This window comes from Tupaia chinensis, unplaced genomic scaffold, assembly GCF_000334495.1.
Source record: "Tupaia chinensis unplaced genomic scaffold, TupChi_1.0 Scaffold000354_1, whole genome shotgun sequence".
NCBI lineage: Eukaryota > Metazoa > Chordata > Mammalia > Scandentia > Tupaiidae > Tupaia > Tupaia belangeri.
In genome coordinates, this window is record NW_006159849.1 from 579,049 (window position 1) to 604,968 (window position 25,920).

Genomic DNA, 25,920 nt, shown 5'->3' on the forward strand with positions numbered 1-25,920 from the left:
TCTTTCCCTGTTCAAGGACTCCTGATCTTTCCTTTTCGTCTTAATCGAGTGGGGAAAACCAGGCAGAACTTACTATCGCCGGAAATCAGCATACCTCGGCAGGGAATACCTAAACTATAGTCATCTGGTCCAGGGTGTCAGGGTGGAATTAATTACGTAAAACTTTCCGGAAGGGTGTGAGCTGGGATTTGCAAGGGGTAGTGACCTAGTTTGAAGGGAATGCAAAGATTTATTGAAAGTGATTGTGATTATGTGGCTGGTCATACATTCAGATAGTGTAACATTGTGTCATTTAAAAAAAATTAATTAATTAATTTATTTTAAGGGAGGTTTTTGCTATAGGGCGCGGGCTTGCCAGAAAGACAGAGAGAGGCAGAGAGACAGAAAGCGAGAAATCACCGCGGGAGGGGGGGGGGGGGGGCGCACAGCAATCCCTTATCCTCCATTCTCCTCTTCAGATCTTGGGAACACATGCACACACACCTGGCGTGAGTTTAAGCCTCTTAGTCCAGGACTCGAACTGCGGTCAGCTACAGAGGAGTCAAAAGACATAGCCATTACGCTAACTGCTGGTCCCAGTGTCATTTGATCAGGGAATAAATCAGAGCAGAAATTTGAATGACAGAAGTCATGGAATCCCTCTCTCTCCTCCTCCCCACCCATGCTGCCCCTTTTTAAAAAAGTAAAATCAAATTCCAGGTTCTCAGGGGTGACCAGAGAATTTGCAGCCCCAACTCTCCAGAAATACACCTTTTTTTTTGGAGAGATTTTTCACTATAGGGCGCGTGTGCTCGCCAGACAGACAGACAAAGACATAGAGACAGAAAGTAAGAAATCACCCCCCAGGGAGGATGGTCACGCCGCAATCCCTTCTCCTCCATTCTCCTCTCGGGATCTTGGGTACACACGCACACGCGAGTTTCAAGCCACCGGGTCTGGGACACAAACCTCGGCCGACTATGTGGGAGTCCAGCGACATAGCCATTACGCTAACTGCTGGTTCCCCAGAAATACACCTTTCTGTAGTGATCTACAGCATAACTGAGGCAGGGCTAGAGCAATAAAGACACCTTCCCAGATCTCAGGAGTAATTAAAGGAAAAATGAAGCCAGAAGGGACCCAAATCAGCATTCTTAGCCCTCTAAGACACACTGGTTTCAAAGTTGTTTAGGTAGGAAGAAATTCATTACCCATGATAAAGTGTGTTAGAAGTTTCTAAAGACTTAAACTTAATACAAATAAGTGAAATCAAAGTTATTCCTATTGCAAAGTTACTCTTGCTTATTTTCTCATATATATATTTTTTGTGAGCTGCAGAGAGAAAGATGAGAATGTTCTGGACACAATAAAGAATATGCCAAGACTCTAGAAAATGGCTTTCTTAGGGTGGGGAAGGAGAAGAGGTGAAAATACTGAACTCTAGGGGGCAAAGTTTACAAGGTGTGGTGCATTCATTTTCAGGTGTGTCCTCCCACAGGGAAGTTTGAAGTCCTAACTTTGCAGATAGTCTCTCTTCCCCATATGATTGACATGAGGTCTGTCCCTCCACTTCAGGAGAGCTCTCACTCCATGACAAACAGAGGTACTCTAAGGAACACAGCTCTGACACACAGGGTGTCATGTGTGTGCATGGAAGAATGAGTGTGTGCATGGAGAAATGGGATGAGAAGGCAGTTTTCTTTATAAATGTTTGCAGCAGATATAAAAATTCAGGCACCCACTGTTATATGTAGAAGAAAAATAAGAAATGGCAAGTGGCCTGAGCCACAATTTTTCTTGTATCATTTGCGCTCTGTGCAAACATTTATAGGGTAGACACCATGGAGACTGTCAAGATGGATAATCCATTGCCCCTGCCTTCAGGTAAATTCTGGTCTACTGTTGGAGATGATTCAGATGGAATTTGAAGAAAGACAAGAACTGCTAAATCTGTCCATCTTCAGTGAGTGAGCTCTAACTCTGGTCACAGGTGCTAACTTGGAACAATGACATAGAGGAAAGGAAACCTCATGACCTAGTGGGCCTACTCAGGGCTGTGCCTTTTCTTTCCAATAAAGGTTTTGGCCTCCTGGGCCCAGTTTTGAAGCCAACTGTGGCTCAGTGGCCCTTGTAACTACAGGGTGAATCCTTGTACAGAATACAGGGAAGCAGAGATAACTCTCCACTTGACATATCCTCTCTCTTCCCCCAGTTTTCCCTCAGTTAGCTAGAGCCCAGGATTTATTGTGAGGGTATGGAAAAATAGGAGCTCTAGGCTTTCCACATAATATTATGAATTGTGGTTATAAAGTATTAAGATTTATGGTTTCTATGATGTGAGATTTCACCACCCTACTCATTAACCTAAAGAGAAAAGGTATTGGCAACATTGTTCATTTTGAGAGAGATTTTTGCTATAGGGTGCATATGCTTGCCAGAATGACAGAAAGTGAGAAATCACCTCCAGGGGGGATGGCCATGCCACAAGCCCTTCTCCTCCATTCTCCTCCTAGCATCTTGGATATGCACGCACACATACCCAGTGTGAGGTTTAAGCTACTGGGTCCAGGACTTGAGCATGGTTGACCAAGTGAGAGTCCTGTGAAGTAACCATTATGCCATCTGCTTGTCTCATTGGCAACATTGTTGAGGACAAGCCAGTTGTAACTTTTCCCTGAGTTTTGTAGTCTACTAAAAGCAAATTAACAAATTTACTGAAGATCTGTAACTACCGGATTGGATTAAGAACAAAATTTGGAGTTTTAGCCCACCTGGAATTGACAACCCACTTAATAACTCTTTAGGTAAGATAAATAAAACAGACAATATATTCATTTAAACAGCATTTTTCAGGGTATTTAAGTACCTTATGCTTTTCTCCTTTTGATAATTTCAGTGCATTCAGAACCTTCATGGATGCTCAAGTCCCTTATGTAAAATAGCATAAAATAGCACATAACCGACACATAGCCTCTTGTATAGAACACGTTTAGTTTTTTCTTGATTAGTTATAATACAGAATACATATCACTTCATTTCCATAAATTTAGTGTGGTAAATTCACTTTTTGCTTTTGAAACTGTGGATTTTTTTAAACTTTTTTGTTTACAGTAGGTTGAATTCATGGATGAAGAACCTGGTGACACAGAGGACTAATTATATTAGCTTGGAGAAAACAAAGATGAAACTGGAGAAGGACGGCTATTAAGGGATATCAGCAGTGGATGGATGGAAATGAGGGGTGTGTAGGAAAGAGTCAGGGATCATGCTGGGATTGCAGGAAGAATACCAACCTTAAGACAGTAAAATCTTAGAACACAAACGCAAGGAGCAAAGAGAACTCTGTTTTCAAGATGCATAAAGGCATCTTCTGGAATACCCTTCTTCCACACAAGATTCTTTTGTCCAACTGTATAGTAGGTAAAAGGATAGATTGTATTCATCCTGCTTCTCACCAAAATAGCCTTCCTTCCCTCTTCCCTCTCTCTTTCTAGTACTCAGTTCCTCCTCTAATATTCAGTTCCGAGATTTACAGTGGAAGAAAAGTAAGAAAATATGGAACCATGTACTTATGGAACAGGAAAAGATTTAGAAATCAGTCTTAAATGATCAGATGATTGAACTATATGATTATAGTACATGATGACAAGAGTGGTTAAGTATGTCTGAGGTTAGTCAGCTACTTAGGACTAGAATCCACCCTGTATTTGTGGGACTGAAAATTTTATTTAATTTTGTCATAAGCTCATGGTAACCCAAAGAAAAGCATACAAAGGTATGTGTATGTTGTTTTAAGTCTCCTTGCTTTTTTTCATAATTTAGGTCAAGATGGGATTTATATTTTCAAAATCTATGAATGAAAACATGAAAAATCAACAGGAGTTCATGCTTATGAATGCTCGACTTCAGGTATGTTTTAAGCTAATTAAATGATTACATTGTTGTAGTGCTTAAGTTTTTAACCATATGTACTTCAATAATATATTCTCTTTCACCCTCAAAATAAAATACTCCTAGGCTCCATCCTCAAAGACAAAATGAAATGGATCACTAATTACCTGATGAATGGGCTTGCTTAAATCTCTAATCCAGATTCTTATTTAGAAATTTTCATAAACCTAGAAAAGATAGCTGCTTAGAGAATGTGGTAGAGAGAATAATGCTCTGTCCCTACCCTTCCCCGAAGATATCCATGTCCTAGTTACCAAGACCTATAAATATGTTACCTTACATGGCAAGACACTTTGCAATATGATCACTTAATAAGGTTGGTATGGGGTGATTATTCTGGATTATCTAGGTAAGGCCTTTATAATTGCAGGGTCCTTATAAAAGAAATAAAGAAGCAAGCATGTCACAGTGAAGGAAAGAGAAGGGGCTGGGAGAATATTTGAAGATGGTATACTGTTGGCTTTGGAGACAGAGTGAGGGTCATGAGCCAGGGAATTCAGGTGGCTTCCAGAAGGTGGAAAAGGGAAGGAAATAGTTTCTCCCCTAAGGCCTCCAGAGGGAAAAAAATCCCACCTACCCATTTTGCCTTGCACTTCTGATTTCAGAATTATAATATGTTTGTGTTATTTTATGCTGTTAAGTTCACAATCATTTGCTATAGCAGCAATAAGAAACTTATACAGAAAGAGAAAAGATCAAAGCACAAAAGGAGATTGTCTAATTGCCTAGCACACTATTAAAAAAATATTTTAAATGTTGCAAAGGTGTTAAATGCTTGACCCTCCTTCAGAGGGAAGTTTTAAGGATTAAAGATGATACATAATGTACAAAACAATACCTCAAGTCTTTAGAAAAATGCTTCTCTGTAAGTATTAGTGGTTGCTGTTGTTGGTATTAAAGACCAATGAGAATGTCTTGTGCAGGTTAAAGATTCTTTTGGGGAAATGAAACAGGAAAAAAGAATAGACAACAGAATCATTTTAACCTAGGGAGGCAAAATGACCTAGGAGAGAACAGATACTGGGTTATCAGGAAAGTCATGATTCAGTTTTGCATAGGAAAACATTGGAAAATACATCATGCCTTTCCCAATGACCCAATATAAGGTATACAAATCAGCCTAGTATGTTAGATTCTTAGAGCATCCTTGTCAAAGTCCTTTGGAAACTACAGGACTTTTATTTTTATGTTAGTCTCCATTAAGTAAAGGTCTTTGAAGAGTCTAGGATTTTACTCTACTTGCAAGCTAATAAGTAAGCCTGCTGCTACAGAAGATGGGAGATACCTCTGTCAGAAACAGAGGATTTTATTATTCATAGGATAGCAAGCAGCATCAGCATGATGTTGGTGTCTGGTGTCGATTTCCCATGCACGCCAAGACTCATGAAGTGACAAAGGTTGGCATGGGCTTAAATGGGTGCTATGTACTCTGTGGATTTGTGTTGTATTTGAGGACTCTACAGTTTTTATAGTGAGCAGTGAGCAAGGGATGGGAATGGAGGAGAGATGACCCTAGGGTGAGCCAGTCATACACTCAAATGTTATCTTTATTTAACCAGCAAATGGACCTTTTCCCTGAAATTGTTGTGTCTTTGTTGACCCACCCCAAAATGAGGATGTTGGCCTGAGATTCACAAGGCTCCCACTGGGTCACATTTTTAACAAGAGTTCACTGAAGGCCCCCTGTTTAAAGGGATGTAATATGTTGAATTGTGTCTCCTTAAAATTGTTATGTTGAAGTCCTAACCTCTAGTACTTCAGAATGTGACTTAACTTGGAGATAGAATATTTACAGAGATAATTATGTTAAAATGAGTCCTTACAGTGGACTCTAATCCAATATGACTGGTAGTTTATAGGAAGAAGATATTTGGATATAGAGATTTTATACTGGGAGAATATAGTACAAATATGAAGACAGTCATCTGCAAGCCAAGGAAAGAGGCCTAAAATAGACCTTTCCCTCACAGCCTTTGCAAGGAGCCAACCGTGCAGATACTTCTATCTTCTAGAAATGAGACAGTAAAGATCAGTTTCTCTCTTTCTTCTTCTTCTTTTTTTTTTTTTAAAGAGGTTTTTGCCTTAGGGCGTGTATGCTCACCAGAGAGAGAGAGAGAGAGACAGACAGACAGACAGACAGAGACAGAGAGACAGAGACAGACAGACATAGTGAGAGGGGAAGTGAGAAATCACCCCCAGGGGAGATGGCCACACCACGATCCCTTCTTCTCCATTCTTCTCGTGGGATCTTGGACATGCAACACACATATGCCCAGCGTGATTTTGAAGCCACCGGATCCCGGACTCAAACCATGGTTGTATTTGTATTGTGGGAGCCTGTTGATGTAACTGCTATGCCATCTGCTGGTCCCATGTCAGTTTCTTAATATATCCAGTTTGGTTCTTTGTTATGGCAGCCCTAGCAAATTATTACAAGGTGCGTTAGGTACCTGCGTCCAGCAGGGGATGACATTATACTGGGCAATATCCTCTCTGGCAGTCAGTTGTAATTTTCCCTTTGGGATTTTATAGTGTTTCTATTAGACCACGTGGGAGGGACTCAAGGAATCTCTATATGGGAGAATCTCCTCTGGTCACTATGAGTTTAAAAGTATGTAATACGTTAGTTTCATTACACACCCATATTGGAAGGAGGGAACACATAATCAGTGTATTAAAGTAGCTTAAGGTCTCTTTAATTTCCCTTCCTTATGACATACTTTGCTCAAAATCTATCAGTTGAATTCAGGTGCTTTCCTCCCCTTATAAGAATAAAAACTGGAGTTTAATAGTTTCAATGGATTATGCTGCCTTTCCTCCATGGCACCAAGAAGACTTTGGTATCTATATCCACAGCTATAGATGTTTGAGTCCTTTCCTTTCCCGAAGTTACCTAGCACATCCAACTTTTCCCCCTAAAGCAGCTGAAAGTTAGGGGAGAGGTAGAGTATGGATGGGGGCTTGGAGGGAAAGTGCGACTTAACTCCAGTAAGCAAGGCTTTAAATTTACTTCCAGTTTCAAATGGCCTCCAGACTTAACTAAACAAGGCTTTGAGTTTACTTTCAGTTTCAAATGGCCTCCAGTCACTGGGATCAAGAAATGTATGCTTTCCGTTTACTTGAAGTTATATACCCTCACAGCTAATACCATTTATTTCACCTTTGGAAATCCCTTTGACTCAGCAGCCCCAGCCACGTTACATTGTCTTTTGACTAGGGTGTGGGGCTTGCTGCCCCACTGTCATAACATCCTTTCCTTCTCCCATCCCAGAGGAGAGCCTGCCTCAACCAAAGCACCACTTGGATTGTCTCAGTCTTTTATTTTGTTGTTTAATCTCATTTAAAAAGATAGTGAGAGACCTTTGCTCTATCTTCCCACCCTCACCACCAACTTAGGCAAGAGCATTTACTATCAGACCTCAGGAGTTTTCTCGTTTCCTCTAACCCAACCAGCAAGGCCCCTTGTCCTTTCTTTTCCATAAAGCCTTATTTTTATCAGCATCTCATCCTTTTAACAAAATTATCAGGCCCTGTGGAGAATCTGAGATTTTACCTTACTTACAAACTAACAGGCTAGCCTGCTGCTACTTTACGGATTCTAGCAGAAGACAATGACTGACAGTATACAAGCAGCATGTGTGTGATGTGGGCACGTTTTCCACGCACTCTGGTCCTATGGAGGGGATGGAGGTGAGCCTAGGTAGGATGATGAAATGGATACAGTGAGTCCGTGACATAGCTAAAGAACACTGAGCTTGTGAAATCTACCCCTTTTGTTGTGAATGGTGAGCAGGCCTGCTCTTTGACCAGGAGGAGATGTTACCTCACTCTTCAAGGTTGCTCAGTGCAAACACAACTCAGGTATAGAACAGTCAGAGCCTGTCTCCTTGGCCTGCCCAGCAACAATGTGCAGGATGACTCAGAGCCGATGGCGAATAAGACTAGTTTTTTCTATTTTTTTTTTTGGAGAGATTTTCACTATAGGGCGCATGCGCTCGCCAGACAGACAGAGAGACATAGAGACAGAAAGCAAGAAATCACCCCCCAGGGAGGATGGTCACGCCGCAATCCCTTCTCGATTCTCTTCTCGGGATCTTGGGCACGCACGCACATGCGCCCGGCGTGAGTTTTAAGCCACCAGGTCCCGGTCGCAAACCGCGGTCGACTACGTGGGAGTCCAGCGACATAGCCATTACGCTAACTGCTGGTTCCCTAGTTTTTTCTATTGATCAGACTTTTTTTGTTTTTTGTTTTTGTTTGTTTGTTTGTTTGTTTTTGGTCTTTTAATTTCAAGGAAGGATGACCAGGAGAATATAGAGTAATAGCTGAACAAGTATACACTGGTTCAGAGAAAATACCCACATATACACATCCATCACTGTAAAAGTTCCCAGCTCATTTTTAATTATTATTATTATTACTTTTTGGTGAGAGAGAGAGATTTGCTATAGGGCATATGTGCTTGCCAGATTCTCCTCTTAGGATTTTGTGCAAGCATGCACATGTGCCCAGTGTGTTTCTAGCTGCTGGATCTAGGACTCAAACCACAGTTGATCATGTGGGAGTACAACATCTTAACTACTATGTCACCTGCTGCCCACACCCAAATGAATGCTTAACAACCTACAGCTGAGGTACATCAGGTCTGGCAGCCTTAACTATTCATAGACAGTTTTCAAGAAAGAAGGTGTCTTGGGACCAGCAGTTAGCATAATGGCTATGTCACTGGACTCCCACGTCGTCGACTGTGGTTTGTGTCCCGGACCCGGTGGCTTAAAACTCACGCCGGGTGCATGTGTGTGCATGTCCAAGATCCCGAGAGGAGAATGGGGGAGAAGGGATTGCTGCGGCGTGGTCATCCCCCCGGGGGGGTGATTTCTCACTTTCTATCTCTCTCTGTCTGGCAAGTGCATGCGCCCTTATGGCAAAAACCTCTCCACAAAAAAAAAAAATAAATAAAAAATAAACCAGAAAGAAAGAAAGAAGGTGTCTTCAACTTTGTAGATGGGTAGACAGTACGGAAAAGTCAAGGAGAAAGAAGGATGAGAAAAGGCTTTTGGAAAACTTCAGTGTTTGGCAGGAATCATTTCAGAAGTGTATGAGGGAAGAAATCAGTCTGTAATTGTCTGAGTGTGTCTAGTTAGATAATGAGGGCAAAATAGATAGACTCCCTTAGTTTTCTGTGGAAAGCTAACAATACAGAAAATACAATGTATTTTAAATGTAGTAATTAAAAGAAATATACTTCCAGGGGCCAGCAGGTGACATGGTAGTTGGGGTGCTGGACTCCTACCTGGCTGACCACAGTTGGAGTCCTAGACTGACAGCTTGCTTTTTCACTTTATCTCTCTCTCTCTCTTCCTGGTGAACACACATGCCCTGTAGCAAAGTAAAACATAATAAAAATAAAATTAAATAAAACAAGAAACATACTTCCAAACATAAACTTGGAGGTTTTCTTTTGATATTATAACATTAATTTATCCACTTAAATGTGTATGGAATGCCTAAGTGACTAGCGTAGGTAAGATGAATTAGAAACTAGAGATACTTTAGTAAACAGTACAATTCCTTTCAAGAAACTCAAGCTCTTGAGCAGAGTGGTGGTGGGGAAGCAATAACCAACAATTTCAATATTGTGTTAAGAACTGAGACTCCTAGGTCCACCTTAATTTATTAAAATATCTATTCTTTTGTATTTATAATATTATTTATTTGTTGAAGACATGTGGTTATCTTTTCTATGGAATAGTTTGGATGTGGCTGATTGCTTCCTCTTGGTATTATTGAACATACTCTTCTATCCTTTTTGATGAAGACATATGGTTATTCTTCTATTATTTGATGAAGACATATGGTTATCTTTTCTATCCCATAGTTTGGATGTGGCTGATTGCTTCCTCTTGGTATTATTGAACATACTCTTCTATTCTTCATTCTTCCAATTAACTGGAAAATTTGGGGGTCTGATTAGACTCAGATTCAATTCTTTTAGCAATAATCTCTTATAGGTGGTACTGTGTATTTCCTAATGCACTACACTGTGAAGAACATAAGGTCTGGTTGTCTTTAGTGATGTCTACCTGATCTATCAACCTGTCATTTAATGGCTTTTCTATCCATTTATAGTCTTTGTCTAGCTCTATCACTTTCATTAAGGCTTTTAAAAAATGATGATTTAAAGAGTTATCTCTGTCTGTGTTTATTAGCTGGGAATTTATTAATAACCTTCCCTTACTAACTTAGTTATCCTGAAATACAGTTTGTACAGGAAACAGATGTTTGGCCTTTCCTTTTATTTAGCAACTTTCAGAACAGTGAATTAATGCTCTGACAATCTCTAGAGGTGACCAAAGAATTTCTGTGTTTGAATGCTATGACTAGAAATCCTGATGTGTTTTAATCAGTTGCAGTAATTATTTTCCATCTTTGGCTATTAGGAGATCTTTCAAGGTGATTTTATGTCCTTTGGACAGACCCAGTAAGTCATTTATTAAGGGCAGGTTATTTAGACTGTGTCTCATTTCCCACGTTTGATATATAGCTTAGTAATAAGAATTATAACACTTTTGTAGAACTGCTTTGAGAGGTAATGAGATGGCCTATGTACAAGAATTTAGCATAGAGCACCTGCCACATGCAAATGTTCAGCAAAGTCAGTAATGTAAGCAAAACTTTCATAGTAGAAGTGCCATTCATTCATTCATTCATTCATTCACCAAATAGGTGTGGAGCCCCTGCTCTATACCAGGTAATACTTGAGATAGGAAGATATAACAGTGAGAAAAACTGGCCAACTCCTTCCCGCATGGAACTTGCACTCCACTGTGGGACACAGGCAACAAGCCAAATCACCACAGTGTGTCAGCAGTAAGGAGCCCTGTGAGGGAAGAAATAGGGCAAGAGAATGATGACAGGAGAATGTGGGTGAGTGGCAGATGCTATTTTTATCATAAGAGTCTCTCAAAAGGGTGATATGTGAGCAGAATCTCAAGGGAAATAAATGAGTCATGTGGATAGTTGGAGAAAGACAATTTCAGGCAGAAGAGTGAGTGCAGAGACAAGTGAAACAATGTGTGGCAAGTTGGAGGAATATCAAAGAGGTTCTGAAAGCATGGGGAAAAGTGGAAAGAGACAAGGTTAGAGGTTACACAGGATTTGTACTCCATGATAACTTTTAAAAAATTAATTAATTTAGTTTTAATTGCCAGAGGGCAAATCCACTTGCCAGAGAGAGAGAGAGAGAGAGAGAGAGAACACTACCTCATGATGGGACTTAGTCACACTGCAATTCCTTCTCCATTTCTCCATCCTGTTGGGATTTGGGGCATATATACAACACACACCTGACATGTTTTTCCACTTGCCAGGGCTAGAATTTGAACCATGGTCAGCGATGTGAAATCCAGCTCCTTAACCACAGGGAGCTAGGGCTAGCTCAATAACTGTTTTGAAATGTTTTGATATAGGAAGCCATAATGGGTTCTTGAATAGAAGAGTGATATGGCCTGATAGTTTTTGCAACATGAAATATTGCTGTGCTCAATAAATGCCTTTTTAAATACACAAAAATTAAAATATCAAATAATTATTATGAGAACATTTTAAAATTGCTTAAACACTTAAGACTCCCAGTGTCCATCATTCGTGCATTCTTGTGCCCACCTGTTTTTTTGCTTTTGTTTTTGTGTACCAATATTTGAAACAGGAAGGGTTTCTTATTCTAAAGAATGCAAGAAAGTAGTGTATGCTTTTAAAGAGGCTTGTGGTGACAAGAAACCGAAAATGTAGAGAAGGGGTAAAGAGAAAGAAGAGGTAGTAAGTAGTGGGAGTTGGTTCAAGGCTTAGACGTGTAAGGGGACTTGAGTTACTCAGAAGTGGCTAGAATAAAAGGGGCAGTATGATCAACCCAAGATCACTAAGGACACTAGGGGCTACAGGAAGCATGACTTAATTCCTATGCTTGGATTCATAATTGTCTTCAATGTATCCTTCTGAGATTAATTCTGCCATGTCTCTCATCCCCACATCTGTATTTAGTCTTTCCATGTTCTTCATCCTTAACAATTTTTTGAGATTCATTTTTTCTGTGATAAAATACACATAATATAAAACCTACTATTTTGAAGAAGACAATTTAGTGGCACTTAGTACCTCTATAGTGTTGTGCAACAATTACCACTGTTTAATGCCATAACATTTTCATCACCTCGAAAAAATACCACAAAACATGAAGGAGTCACTTCCACCCCTCTTCCTTACCCCAAGTACCTGACATTCACTGATCTGATCCCTCTATGGATTTGTTTATTATGGGTATTTCATATAAAGGGGATTATACAATATATGGTCTTTAGAGTCTGGTTTCTTCCACTTAGCATAATCTTTTCAAGGTTCATTTATGTTGTAGTATGTACTAATACTTTATTCCATTTTATGGCTGAATGACACTCCATTTCATATATATATATATACCACATTTTGTTTACCTACTCATTTGTTGGGATATTTTAGTTGTTCTATATCTTCAGGATATTATGACTAGTATATCCATGAACAGTTTTGTACAAGTTTTTATTAGGACATTTGTTTTTAATCCTTTTGGGTATACACCTCAGAATGGAGATAATGAATCATATGGTAATTTTATGTTTAACTTATTGAGGAGCCACCAAACTATTTTCTACAGTGGCTGTACCTTTTTACATTCTCAACATAATGTATAAGGATTATAATTTTTTCTATATCCTCATCAATACTGTTATTTCCTTTCTTTTCTTTTAATAATAATAATTAAAAAGCTCTAGCCAGCTTGTGGGTTTGAATTGATATCTCACTGTGGTATTGATCTGAATTTCCATAATGATTCAAAATATCGAACATTTCTTTTTATGTGTTTGTTGGCCATCTGTATGTCTTCTTTGAAAAAAACGTCTATTTTAGTTCTTGGCCAGTTTTAAAATTTAGTTATTTGTCTTTCTGTTGTTGACTAGTAAGAGTTCTTTGCATATTATGGCTAATAGATCTTTAGCAGATATAATGTTTGCAATATTTTTTTCTGTTCTATGGGTTGTCTTTTTACTGTCTTGACAGTGTCTTTTAATGCACATGTGCTTTTAATTTTTATTAAGTCCAATTTATTTTTCTTTTGTTGCTTATGCTTCTGGTATCATATCTGAGAAACCAATGCCAAATTCAAGGTAAGATAAAGATTTGCCCTATGTTTTCTTTCAAGAGTTTTACTGTTGTAGCTTTTATATTTGGGCCTTTGATCTATTTTGAGTTAAATTTTGTACATGGTGGGAGGTAAGGATCTAATTTCATTCTTTTGCATGTGGATATCCAGTTGTTCCAGCATGAGGTCCATTCTTTATAAGCATAAAGAAGTTGAGTGCTATACAGTAAAGATTAGGAGCCACATACTAAGTCTATACATAACTAACTCAGATGAAGAAACTGCTTACCAGATTCTGTTCATTCAGCCTCTCTGAAAAGAACATCTTGGGGCCGGCAAGTAGCATGGTGGTTAAAGGTGCATGGCCGACCATGGTTCACGTCTCGGACCTGGTGGCTTGCTTCCTCCCTTCCTCTCTCTTTCTCTGTCTCTCTGGGATCAAACTGGAAAATAATAATGATAATAATAATAAATAAAGTTAAATAAAAATAATTCTTAAAAAAAAAAAAAGAACATCTTGACCTGGTAGTGGTCTTCAAGTACCTGAAGTTTTAAAAGGTGCCAGCCTCCAGTGTCTTTTTCTTCTAAAATTGAAGTAAATGGAAATAAGTCAGTTTAATTTTATTATGAAATATTTGGGCTAAATGCAAAGGCTGTTACACAGTATTTAACTTCTAAAGAAGCTACTAAAAATGTTCAGCCAGTCTCTTGAAATTTGGGGCTGATATTAATATGTCTGGACTCACTTAGGGAAGCTATTGAAGATTTTCTGGGGCCAGCTGCCTTATTAAAGGAGCCATATTCCACATGGCCAGCCAAGTGATCTGAATCCCTGCCTCAGTGACTTGACAAACATTCCATACGTGTTTGCCTGTGTGCCCCAAATCTTGACAGGATGAATAAATGGAGAAGGAGCTGCAGAGTGATCATGCCCCATTGGCAGGGTGGAGGGGATGCTTTCTTTCTCTCTTTTAGGAGAATGCAGGCACTCTCTGGCAAAGAAAAAAAATTCTGTATTCTGATATCCAGGAATGGTAGGAAGTGAAAATAAAATAATTGATAAAAGTCTTTAATGCCATAGGTATTTTTTACAAAGGTAGACAAATGGCAAGAAAGGTCAAGCCACCAAGGTGATCCTTTGCTGCTGCCTATACCTTTCATGCAGATATTGGACCAGGACCTTTTTTTAAAAAAAAGAATTACTTTAATTTTATTCATTATTTTTATGTTGCTGTTGTTTTTAATTTGACCAGAGAGAGTGAGAAAGTGAGAAAGCAAGCTGCCAGGTCCAAATTTGAACCACGGTCAGCCATGTGGGAGTCCAACGCCTCAACCACCATGCCACCTGCTGGCCCCTAGACGAGGACCATTTTAAGTTTGTTCACAAACTTACTAATGAATCCAGTTGTAGACAATCAGAAAGCTTTCTTTCTTTTTAAAATTTTTCCCCTTCCTCAAAGTATAATCTTATTTTCATAAATAAAATTATTTAAATTCAGAGTGAATTTTAACTCATTCTTACTTCTTCATTGCTTGAGCCAGGGAGGAAATAATTTTATTATTTATTAACTCAATGAGGCATTTACTGAATACCAACTCTATACAGAATTTGAAGCTCGAAGTTATTAACGAAACATGACTCTATAGCTTTAATAATTTTTAAAAATTTTTGTATGCATTTTAATATGTACACACCCAGATACTTACCCCACTTTATCCTACAAAGAATTTAAGAAAATGTTGCTATTAAAATCTTTAGACTTCTCTTATATGTGCCTTATTTCTACTTTACTTGCTTCTTTAAGATAAATTAAGAATTTATAGCAGCAGGGGGAGAAAGTTTCCAAAGAGAAAAATCCTCTATAGATATCCTTAATGTTTAGTATTAAGGGGAAATAATCCAAAATATCATTAGATTTGAATAAATTCACTACATCAGAATAAAAGTGAATGAACATTTTAAAAATATTCTATTTTGAAATAATTTAAAATTTGCAGAAAAGTTGCAAAACTAGAGTTTACATATACCTTCTATCCAGTTTCCTCTAATATTAACAATTTACAAATCATTGTATAATAAAATGATCAAAACCAGGAAATTAACATTGGTCTAATATTATTTACTAAACTATTGATCTTTTTTGTGAAATTTCACCAGTTTTTCTACAAATGCCCATCTTCCGTTTCAGGATCCAATCCAAGATCACACATTTCACTTAATTTTTGTGTCTCTTCAAATCAGTGACAGTTTTTCATTCCTTTCTTAGCTTTTGGGATAAAATTGGGTTGTCAGAAAAGTCATGATGTATTTTTCTATACAAAAATGTGTCATAACATTTCCAATGACCCAATATTTTTGATAAGTACTGGTCAGTTATGTAGCAGAATTTCTCACTTTGAGTTTGTCCAAAGTTTTCTCACAGACTGCATGTTTTTGCATGTTATTCTTAAACCACAGAATGTTCTTGTGTCTTTCTCATTGCATTGTGTCATAGGATATATGACATTAAGTCTTATTACTAGTGATGTTCAACTTGTCTACTGAATTAAAATGATGTCCACCAAATTTCTGCACTGGGAAGTTACAAGTTGTTACTTTCTAATTGATAAATATCTTTGGAGATATACTTTGAGACTTTGTTAACATCGTTCTTCTCCTTGAACCTTTGTCCACTGATTTTAACATCCACTGGTAGGATAGTAATGCAATAATTATTACTGTGGTGTTGGTGTAATAATAATTTTGTGTTTCTTTCATTTGTATTGTTAATTGGAAGAGCTGTCCCTTCTTCATGTATTTAATCATTAAATTATTTATCAATATATTTTCATGGACATTTTATTGTGTGAGTTATAATCTAGTACCATCAATATTTGTTTTGTGGCTCTAATCGTTTGAGCTTTGACTACTGGTCCTCCTTCTTCGTGGCTCCTATGTCCTTTTTTTTTTTTTTTTTAGAGGTTTTTGCCTTAGGGTGTGTACACTTGCTAAAGAGACAGACACGGTGAGAGGGAAAGTGAGAAATCAACCCCTGGGGGGAATGGCCACACCACTGTCCCTTCTCATTCATTCTCCTCCTGGGATCTTGGGCACTCACACACATGTGATTTTTCAAGTCACTGGGTCTGGGACTCAAAATGTAGTCAGCTACATGGGAGTCCAGCGATGTAACTGCTATGCCATCCACTGGCACCTGCTCCTCTGTCCTTTTGACATATTCCCTAATATTTTGAGTCCTGGCTTATGTTCTGTGACCACAGATAAGCTTGATATCCCTACCCTAACCCAACTCATTCCCTGTACTTCCTTGCTCTGTCCCCTGGGGGTTTGACCTGCAGCACTGCACTACCCAGGTTTCCTTGTACTCTGGCTCCTGATTAGGCTCAGCCACTGGGAGGTACAAGCCTGAAACTGGAGGATGAGGAAACAGTGAGGCTGGGCTGTGGTCCTGGCAGTGGCAGTGAATTCCATAGTTCCAACCCTCACTGGGCTCTGATTAACAATGTCTCCTCACTTTTCTCCTTTTAGACTAGAAGGATTAACACCTTCCTACTGTTGTCAGCCCATGGGTGCCTCATGGCAGCCATGGCACCTTAAATCCTGTTCACAGTCAGTACATAGCACTTTCATTAAATTGTTCTTAGTTAAATTAGTTTTATGTTTAGGAGGAAGCGTGCCTCTATATCCTATTGATATTGCTCAAGGTACTAGGTATACTTTTCTTATGAATAACTACATTTAATAAGTAACTGCATTTATCATGAACATTAAAAATGTACAGTTAACAGCCAGTGCATATTAAACTAACAATGCTATTGGCAATTGTAGACTTAGTGTAATGGTCCCCAGACTGCTTCACATATTGTACATGCTAAAGTTACAAATTACAACTTTGGGTCAGACTACATTATAAGCCTGGACACAGTTTAGCTCTCTGAAGCAGTTGGTAATTTCTCTTTTAACTCGCACTTTGTGTGTGTGCATCAAATGAAATGAAACTTGAATATGGTCACTAGAGAAAAGTCCTAGAACTCAAGCATACTATATGGAACTTACAATAGAGAAGTTGCTTCTTTCACAAAATTACTGTTCCCTTTCAGATATAGATACTGGATCTGTAAAGAAATTAAAGGACTTTGTCTTATGTACATTCTCAGAGCACAAGCTAAATTAGCACCCATTTTCTCTAGACATTTAACAATATTACATATTGAGTCGTCAAGAAAGGACACATTTTTGCATAGAAACACGAAGAAAAGTATATCATGACTTTGCCGACTACCTAATACATTAAGTTAAAGAAGTAAATGAGGGGACCAGCAGTTAGCGTAATGGCTATGTCGCTGGACTCCCACGTAGTCGACCGCGGTTTGAGTCCCGGACCCGGTGGTTTAAACTCACGCCAGGCACGTGTGCGCGTGTGCGTGCGTGCCCAAGATCCTGAGAGAACAATGGAGGAGAAGGGATTGCAGCGTGGCCACCCCCCCGGGGGGTGATTTCCTGCTTTCTGTCTCTCTGTCTCTCTCTCTCTCTGTCTGGCGAGTGCACATGCCCTATAGCAAAAAAAATAAAAAAATAAAAAAACTCTCAAAAAAAAAAAAAAGAAATGAGGCTGATTTGTTTTATATGTAGGTAATGTGTATTAGTCTCTACACAAACAGCTTTTAAAAAGTCCCCTTTTTTCTTTCTCTCCTTTCTTTTTTCTTTTTCCTTTCCTTTTTTAAATTTTTATTTATTTATTTATTTTAAGATTTCTGCTGTAAGGCACATGTGCTTGCTGGAGAGAGACAGAAACAATGAGATGTAAAGAGAGAAGTTACACCCCAGAGGGGATGGTCATGCCATAATCCCTTCTCCTCCATTCTCCTCCTGGAATTTTGGGCATGTATGTATATGCACCCAGAGTGATTTTCAGGCCACCAGGTCTGGGACTCAAATTGTGGTTGGCCATGTCGTAGTCCAGCACCTTAACCATTATGCAACCTGCTGGCCCTTTCTTTCTCCCCCCACCCCCTTCTTCCTTCTTTTCCTTCCTCTCTCTCTCCCCCCTCTTTCTTTCTGTTTATTCATTTATTTCTCCCATGAGAGAGAGAAAGAGAAATACAGAAACACAGCCACCCCCTAATATGGTGATTCACATCACAATCCACCACTAGTCTCGGCCTGTCCAGATCACAGGTGCTTACATATATGTGCCAGGTGTGCTCAGGGAGGTGCTGGGACTCAAGCCAAGGACCTTTCATGGGTTCAGTTGCATTACCGCTACGCTACTACCTGGGCCCTATACTGCAGCCATCTTTAATTTTTTACTGGGTTACAAACCATAGAACTATGCTCAAGATGAACCACCTTAATTTTTTACTGTGCATTGGCCTTATTTTAGGAGCCATGCAACAGACAACAGAGTTAGACCAAGTGCAGTATGAACAAATTAATTTACAGTAGTCTCCTTATTTATAGGGAACAAATTTCAGGACTCCCAGTGGATACCTAAAACCATGGATGTACCATGGTTTATATACTACGCTTTTTTGACAACTAATAATAAAATAGAGCAATTATAGCAATATACTGTAGTAATAAGGTTATGTGAATGTGGTATGTCTGTATCTCTCATACTCATCTATTTTAGGGTCATAGTTGACCGTAGGTAACTGAAACAGTGGAAGGTGAAACTGCAGATAAGAGGGATCAGTTATTTTGTTTTTAATTTACCAGAAGATGCATGTGCTTGCCAGAGAGAGACAGAGACAGAGAGAGGGGGGAAAGCACCCCTGAGTGGGGAATGGTCACACCACAATTCCTTCTCTTTCATTTCATCCTGTGAGAATTCTGGGCATGCATGCACAGGCACTGGGTGAATTCTCCAAGCCACCATGTCTGGGACTCACACGGCTGACCATGCAGAATCCAATTCCCTTAACTATCAAGCCTCAGCCTAGCCCAAGGGACTAGTGTATCTTAACACAGAAGCATAATCTAAAACATATTTTTCAACCGTTCATACACTTACATTAGTTATTACCTTAATTATAATTTTTAGATGTTTTGGTAGCTTCTGTTCATTTCCATATCTTGAGCTTATAGTGATGTTGATTGTACAGATTATATAGCAAAACATAAACTTTTATACTTAAAAATGATAGCCTTCTGGGTCCAGCAGATGGCATAATGGCTATGTTGCTGAACTTCCATGTAGTCGACCATGGTTTGAGTCCTGGACCCCGTGGCTTAAACTCACACCAGGTGCATATGCGTGGGTGCCCAAGATCCTGAGAGGAGAAAGGAGGAGAAGGGATTTCGGCGTGACCATCCCCCTGGGGGGTGATTTCTCGCTTTCTGTCTCTCTGTCTCTCTCTCTCTGTCTGGCGAGTGCACATGCCTGATAGCAGAAACCTCTCAAAAAAAAATGATAGCCTTCACTGCTCACTTCATCACCAAAGAGTAAAAATTTACAGGTAAAATTCAGTTCGGTAATAGTTTTTTTTTTCCTTTTAAAAATACAGTTTTAAAGTCAAAACAGATTTTTTTATTATAAAATGAGTTATTTTATCATATCTACTTGTTTTCTAGGGTCTTTCAAGTATACTCTCAAGTTGTAGGTTTTTCTCAAGTATACTCTCCTTCAAATTCCAATTCTATCCTTTAAATAAAAGTAAAATGGAAAGTTTCCATTTATTTGAGGGTAAAAATTCCTCCCACCCTACTTCTCCTTTGCCTGTCCTTAAGCTTAGGCAAGAATCTGAAAAGCAGTTCCTCAGAATATTTCTGGAAAGCATGTTAGGATCACATTATATTGCTAACCAAAGCATAAGTGAACATGTTGGCATTTCCATCTTTTTCTTCTATTGATGACTATGGTAGGAATAGAAAGCTAGCTGGGTATAGTCCTAGCTACTCGTCAGGCTGAGGGAGAAGGAATGCAAGTTCAAGGCCAGCCTGGGCAATGAAATGAGACCTTGGCTCAAAAATAACCAAAAACCAAAACCAAACCAAACAAAAAGATAAAAAGGAAAAGAATAAAATCCTCAAAAGAATATTTTAATACTTACTCATTTATTCAATGCTAATTAAGCACTGACAGTTCCAGGCTCTGTGCCAGTCAATGAAGATATAAAGATGAAAAGACAAAGTTGAATACTTTTAAAATATTTACACGTTCTAAAATTGTTCAAACTATTTTATGCAATTATTTTCTTGGAAGAAGAAATATTTGTATCATGTTCAGTAAACAAAAATTTGGTGTCCTCTGAATCTATTTGGTAAGTTAATAATGTTAGTTTTAGGTTTACTGGTTCAGTTCAGATACCACTTATTAAACATAAATGAAAAGTATATTTGGGATTTATTTAATTATAATAACAAATTTATTATTTGGGATCTTAATCTTTATTATATATGGGCATATCCCTGTGGCTTTGAAATTATTGTCTTTAGCTCAGATGACAATTTATGTTGTAAAATAACTTTTCACTTATGTACCCAAAGAAAAATACCAATTTGAAGCTTTATTTGAGGAAATTTTGAATATGAAGGCCTCATAGTTTTAAAAGTCATATTGGAGGAGGGGGTTATGCACGATTTTCCTCTTTTAAAACTCTATAATTATGTGTTATCTTTATAATAAGCAAACAAACAAAAAGCACATTGAGAGTTGTAACTATAGACTCTACGTTCACATTATCAACTGTTAATCTACCCACAGCCTTTTCCTTGCACATATTATAAGAATAAAAGCTACTATCATAAGATTGATTGGTAGTGTATATAATAGTTCACTATTTTGTTCATATTTTTAATATTTAAATATTGGCATATTTAAAGGCTTTAGGATACTAAAAAGGAAAGGAAATTTGATTGTTAGAGTTCTATGAAACTTTCATTATTATTATTATTTTAGATTTTAGGGTGTGCACTCGCTAGGGAGGCAGAGAGAGAGGAAAAGTGAGAAATCACCCAGCAGGGGAGGTGGCCATGCCATAATCTCTTCTTCTCTAGTCTTCTCTTAGGATTTTGGGCATGTGCGCATGTGCCCAGAGTATTTTTCAGGCCACAGAATCTAGAACTCCATCCACAGAGTTGGACAGGTGGGGTCTAGCACTTTAACCACCTCTTCACTACTGGTCACCTTTTTAATATTATTTTATTTTTAAATAGGACTTGGTTTACATGCTCCTTTAATAAGTAGAGCAAGTAAAATTTCCATTTTCTGAAGCTGTCACTTGGAAGACCTGGACACCTAAAACTCAATGGCAATGAAGTCAAGGGAAAAAAATAAAATTGGCCTGTTGTAACAGATAAAAAGGAAAAACAAGTAATCTTTACATACAAGGGATATAAAAGGAAGTGATGATAGCAATAGTTTTGTTCTCTTCTCATATTTATTAGGGAAGAAAAACTGCTTCATATCTTATGGTGCTTTCTTTTTTAAAAAATGCCTAAACATGGGGCCAGCAGGTGGTGTGGTAGTTAAGGGCACTGGATTCCCACATAGCCAATTGCAGTTCAAGTCCCGGACCTGGTGACTTGCTTTCTCACTTTCTCTCTCTCTCACTCTCTCTCCCTCCCTCTCTGGTCAAATTAAACATAACTAACTAAATAATAAAGTTAAAATAATTCTTTAAAAAAATGCTTAAATGTGATATATCAATAATTTCTCCAAGTTTTTAGATGTGAAATGAGGTGTTTCAGATGTGAATCTTTCCAATGAGAGGATCCCTACATCTATTTGCTTTTGGCCCTCACCCTCTATTATGGGGTGGGGTCCAATGGGGAAGAAGCATATTCATCGCTTTGTCAAAATTATTACAAAAAAACTAGAGCCTCTAAATAGTAGTTGCTAAGAAATCAAATTGTTATTTGTATACTTCTTCCACCAAGGAAACTCAAAGCAGTTGCTGTAAGGAGGGAAGATCTTTACTCACGCATCTTGGTTTTCCTTCCTTCATAGAAGTCTTGTGCCAGTTTTGAAGATTAAGAGAATTAATTTTCCCGTCTGGGTGACTTGATATGGCCTACTTAGATAGTTCAGTTCTACATCTTCTCTATGATTAAGGATTATTACTTCTAAGGGCACTGGATTCCCACATAGCCAATTGCAGTTCAAGTCCCGGACCTGGTGACTTGCTTTCTCACTTTCTCTCTCTCTCACTCTCTCTCCCTCCCTCTCTGGTCAAATTAAACATAACTAACTAAATAATAAAGTTAAAATAATTCTTTAAAAAAATGCTTAAATGTGATATATCAATAATTTCTCCAAGTTTTTAGATGTGAAATGAGGTGTTTCAGATGTGAATCTTTCCAATGAGAGGATCCCTACATCTATTTGCTTTTGGCCCTCACCCTCTATTATGGGGTGGGGTCCAATGGGGAAGAAGCATATTCATCGCTTTGTCAAAATTATTACAAAAAAACTAGAGCCTCTAAATAGTAGTTGCTAAGAAATCAAATTGTTATTTGTATACTTCTTCCACCAAGGAAACTCAAAGCAGTTGCTGTAAGGAGGGAAGATCTTTACTCACGCATCTTGGTTTTCCTTCCTTCATAGAAGTCTTGTGCCAGTTTTGAAGATTAAGAGAATTAATTTTCCCGTCTGGGTGACTTGATATGGCCTACTTAGATAGTTCAGTTCTACATCTTCTCTATGATTAAGGATTATTACTTCTGGAGAGTATGTTGAAGTTCTGCAATTGGACAAGGATTTTTTCATTCTTCCTAAATCTGGACAGCAAAGGATCTGTGAAGCATAGCCTACTCTGGTTTTCCCCTAGTAGGAGGTGGTTTGGGGGATGCAGGCTGCTGCCTCATGAGCTTGCCTGTAGTCACAAAGAGAAACTTAGAAGAGACCTAATTCATTGTTCGCTCCCATTTTGCTTTCCATCTATCAAATATCCTAATCTCCCTACCACATGTCCATAAAAGATGTGGTCCAGATTTAGTTTATTATTTTATTCTTATTTTTTTTATTTAGAGAGATTTTTGCTATAGGGTGCATGGGCTTGCTGGAGAGATAAAGACAAAGAGACAGAAAGCAAGAAATCACCACAGATGGGAGATGGCTACACTGTAATCCCTTCTCCTCCATTCTCCTCTTGGAGATTCTGAGCACGCACGCATGCATGCCCATTGTGAGGTTTTTTTTTTTGGGGGGGGAGGTTTTTGCTATAGGGCGCGTGCGCTCACCAGAAAGAAAGAGAGACAGAGAGACTGAAAGTGAGAAATCACCCCCCAGGGGTAATGGCCATGCTGCAATCCCCTCTCCTCCATTCTCCTTTCGGGATCTTGGCACACACGCACACACGCCCAGTGTGAGTTTAAGCCACCGGGTCCAAGACTCAAATCATGGTCTACTACATGGGAGTCCAGTGACATAGCCATTATGTTAACTGCTGGTCCCCGCCCATTGTGAGTTTTAAGCTGCTGGGTCTGGACTTGAACCAGAGTCGACCACATGGGAGTCCAGTGATGTAACCACTACACTATCTGCTGGTCCCAAAACTCAGTTTTAACTCATGCATTCAAATTTTGAATCCTCTGCTAAAAAGTTTTTATTTATACTAATCTCAAGTATGCTCTCTTTCAAATTCTGTTTCTATCCTTTAAGTAAAAGAAAGTCAAATGGAGAAGGATGTGAACAGGTATCCTCAGGGCTGCCTTAGAACTTAGAGACCAGAAGAGGCTCACAAAGCTGATAGAGTATACTAGGTACTGAGCAGCTGACACCAGGGCCAGTCCGTGCTCTCTAAGTTTTTATGACCTACATATTAGGTAGTCAGGAAAGTCATGATGTATTTTTCTATACAAAAATGTGTCATGACTTTCCTGACAACCCAATATTTAGTGACTGCAGGGCAGCACAGAGGACAACTACCTTAAGTGACTGCACTTTCTTCTCCTGCCCCCAGCTACAGTAGATTTGTTTAAGGGAAATACTTGTAAACTCCAATGACTATCTGACCCCATAGATACCTCCCTAGTGCTCTGGCCACACTACACCAAGTTTCTTGGGTATTTAACACTGCATGCTCCTGGAAACCTCAGCCCCGCTTCTCATTTCTCCTTGCTATTTCTCCTGGCAGTTCAGTATTTCTGGTGTACATTTTGGTTGAGAGTCCCCATGAGCTTTGTCCTTTAGTGAAGGTCAGTTTCACTTACTGGGAAGCTAGTTTCTCCACTTAGTCTTTAACAGCCTTTGGTCACTAGGGAGAGTGCCATGTTATCCTGGAGTTCAAGCCTTGATCTCTTCCCTCCAAGAGCCAGAAGCAAGCTCTTTTCTCTCTTGCTTTCTCTCTGGTCTCACTTTAGGTCACCTATTAAATGCTCAACCCCTTCTGAGAACTTCCACAAAGTGTATCATCTGCAAAGAAGAGTTGATGGACATATCTAAGACTATGCAATCTGAGTTTTCCCAGATTAGTTTATCCTCCCAGCTCACCTCCCTGAGTTCTCTCTGATAAGTCATTACTGAAATGGTGTCAGAGGAAACTGTGAAGGTCTTTCCAATGTCTTTTAATCATCTCCTTAATGCACACAACATTTTTATACATACTAAGAAAGAAAGACACACTCCAGGGCCAGCAAATAGCATGGTGGTTGACGTGACTGAATTCCACATGGCCAACACTATGGCTGGAATCCCAGATCAAGCAGCCTGAGAATCACACTGAAGACATGTGCATGTTTGCTGAAAATCCTGAGAGGAGAATGGAAAAGAAAGAACTGTGGCATGGATGTGGGCATGGGGCGGAGCATCCTCATATTTTCTCTCTCTATCTCTCTCCAGAAAGTACACATGCCCTGTGGCAAATTACAACAACATGTTACCCTGACAGCTGGGAGCTGACCTGGTGCTGTCAGCTAGGCTATGGGATTTTCCTATGGAAAATAAGCGATTTCAAAGATTACTACCCTCAGACAGGGCCATGCCTTGACCATGATAAGCCAAGAATAAACAACAAGACCAGTCTGTACTGTCAAGATACAGAAAAAAAAAAAAAAGAATATGTCTAAGTCACAGAAATGACACCCTGTTGACTATCGGAGTATTGCTACACCTTTATTATTTATTACTTTTGCTTGCTTTGCTCCTCCTGCCTCTAGATTAAGTCTTTTTTATTTTTTTATTTTTGGAGAGGTTTTTGCTATAGGGTGCATGTGCTCGCCAGACCAAGACAGAGAGACAGAAAGCAAGAAATCACCCCCTGGTGGATGGTCACACTGCAATCCCTTCTCCTCCATTCTCCTCTCGGAATCTTGGGCATGCACACAACATGCGCCCGGCTGAGTTTTAAGCCACCGGGTCCAGGACGCAAACCACTGTCGACTACGTGGGAGTCCAGTGACATAGCCATTATGCTAACTGCTGGTCCCCTCTAGATTAAGTCTTAAGATATCCTGTTACAGAATTACTGCCACTTCCTGACTACACCCAAACCAGATCATCTTTGCACCCTCTTCCAAATCATCTAACACACGTCCATCTCCTACAATGAGTCCTTTCTGATACCCTCTTACTGAAATGCCACACAGTTCCTGTGGTGTGTTTCTGCTTTGTTGTAACAAGTCAATAAGCCCAACTTTTCCAACTATAGGTATTTTTATGTTTTTAGCTAGAAAAAATTGACAACAGCATGATAATATAATAAATATTTAGTACTTATATATCTCTTACCATGTGCCAGGTGCTATCATAAGATCTCTGATATATTAACTTCTATAATCCTTATAACAAATTATGAGATCAGCACTATTTCCATTTTGTAGATGAGTAAACCAAAGCACAGAAAGATTAAGCTGCAGTGCTTTTTTTTTTTTT

At 38.9% G+C, this 25,920-nt stretch overlaps 1 protein-coding gene across 1 annotated transcript in view; it reads left to right on the top strand.

Moving 5' to 3' along the window:
* The window catches only part of PLGRKT (plasminogen receptor with a C-terminal lysine), a 51,160-nt gene that overhangs the window by 323 nt on the left and 24,917 nt on the right, over positions 1-25,920 (top strand). Inside the window, exon 2 of the mRNA XM_006152419.3 lies at positions 3,802-3,888. Coding sequence (XP_006152481.1) covers positions 3,808-3,888 — 81 coding nt within the window. The 5' untranslated portion in view covers positions 3,802-3,807. The remainder of the gene's footprint in view (positions 1-3,801; positions 3,889-25,920) is intronic.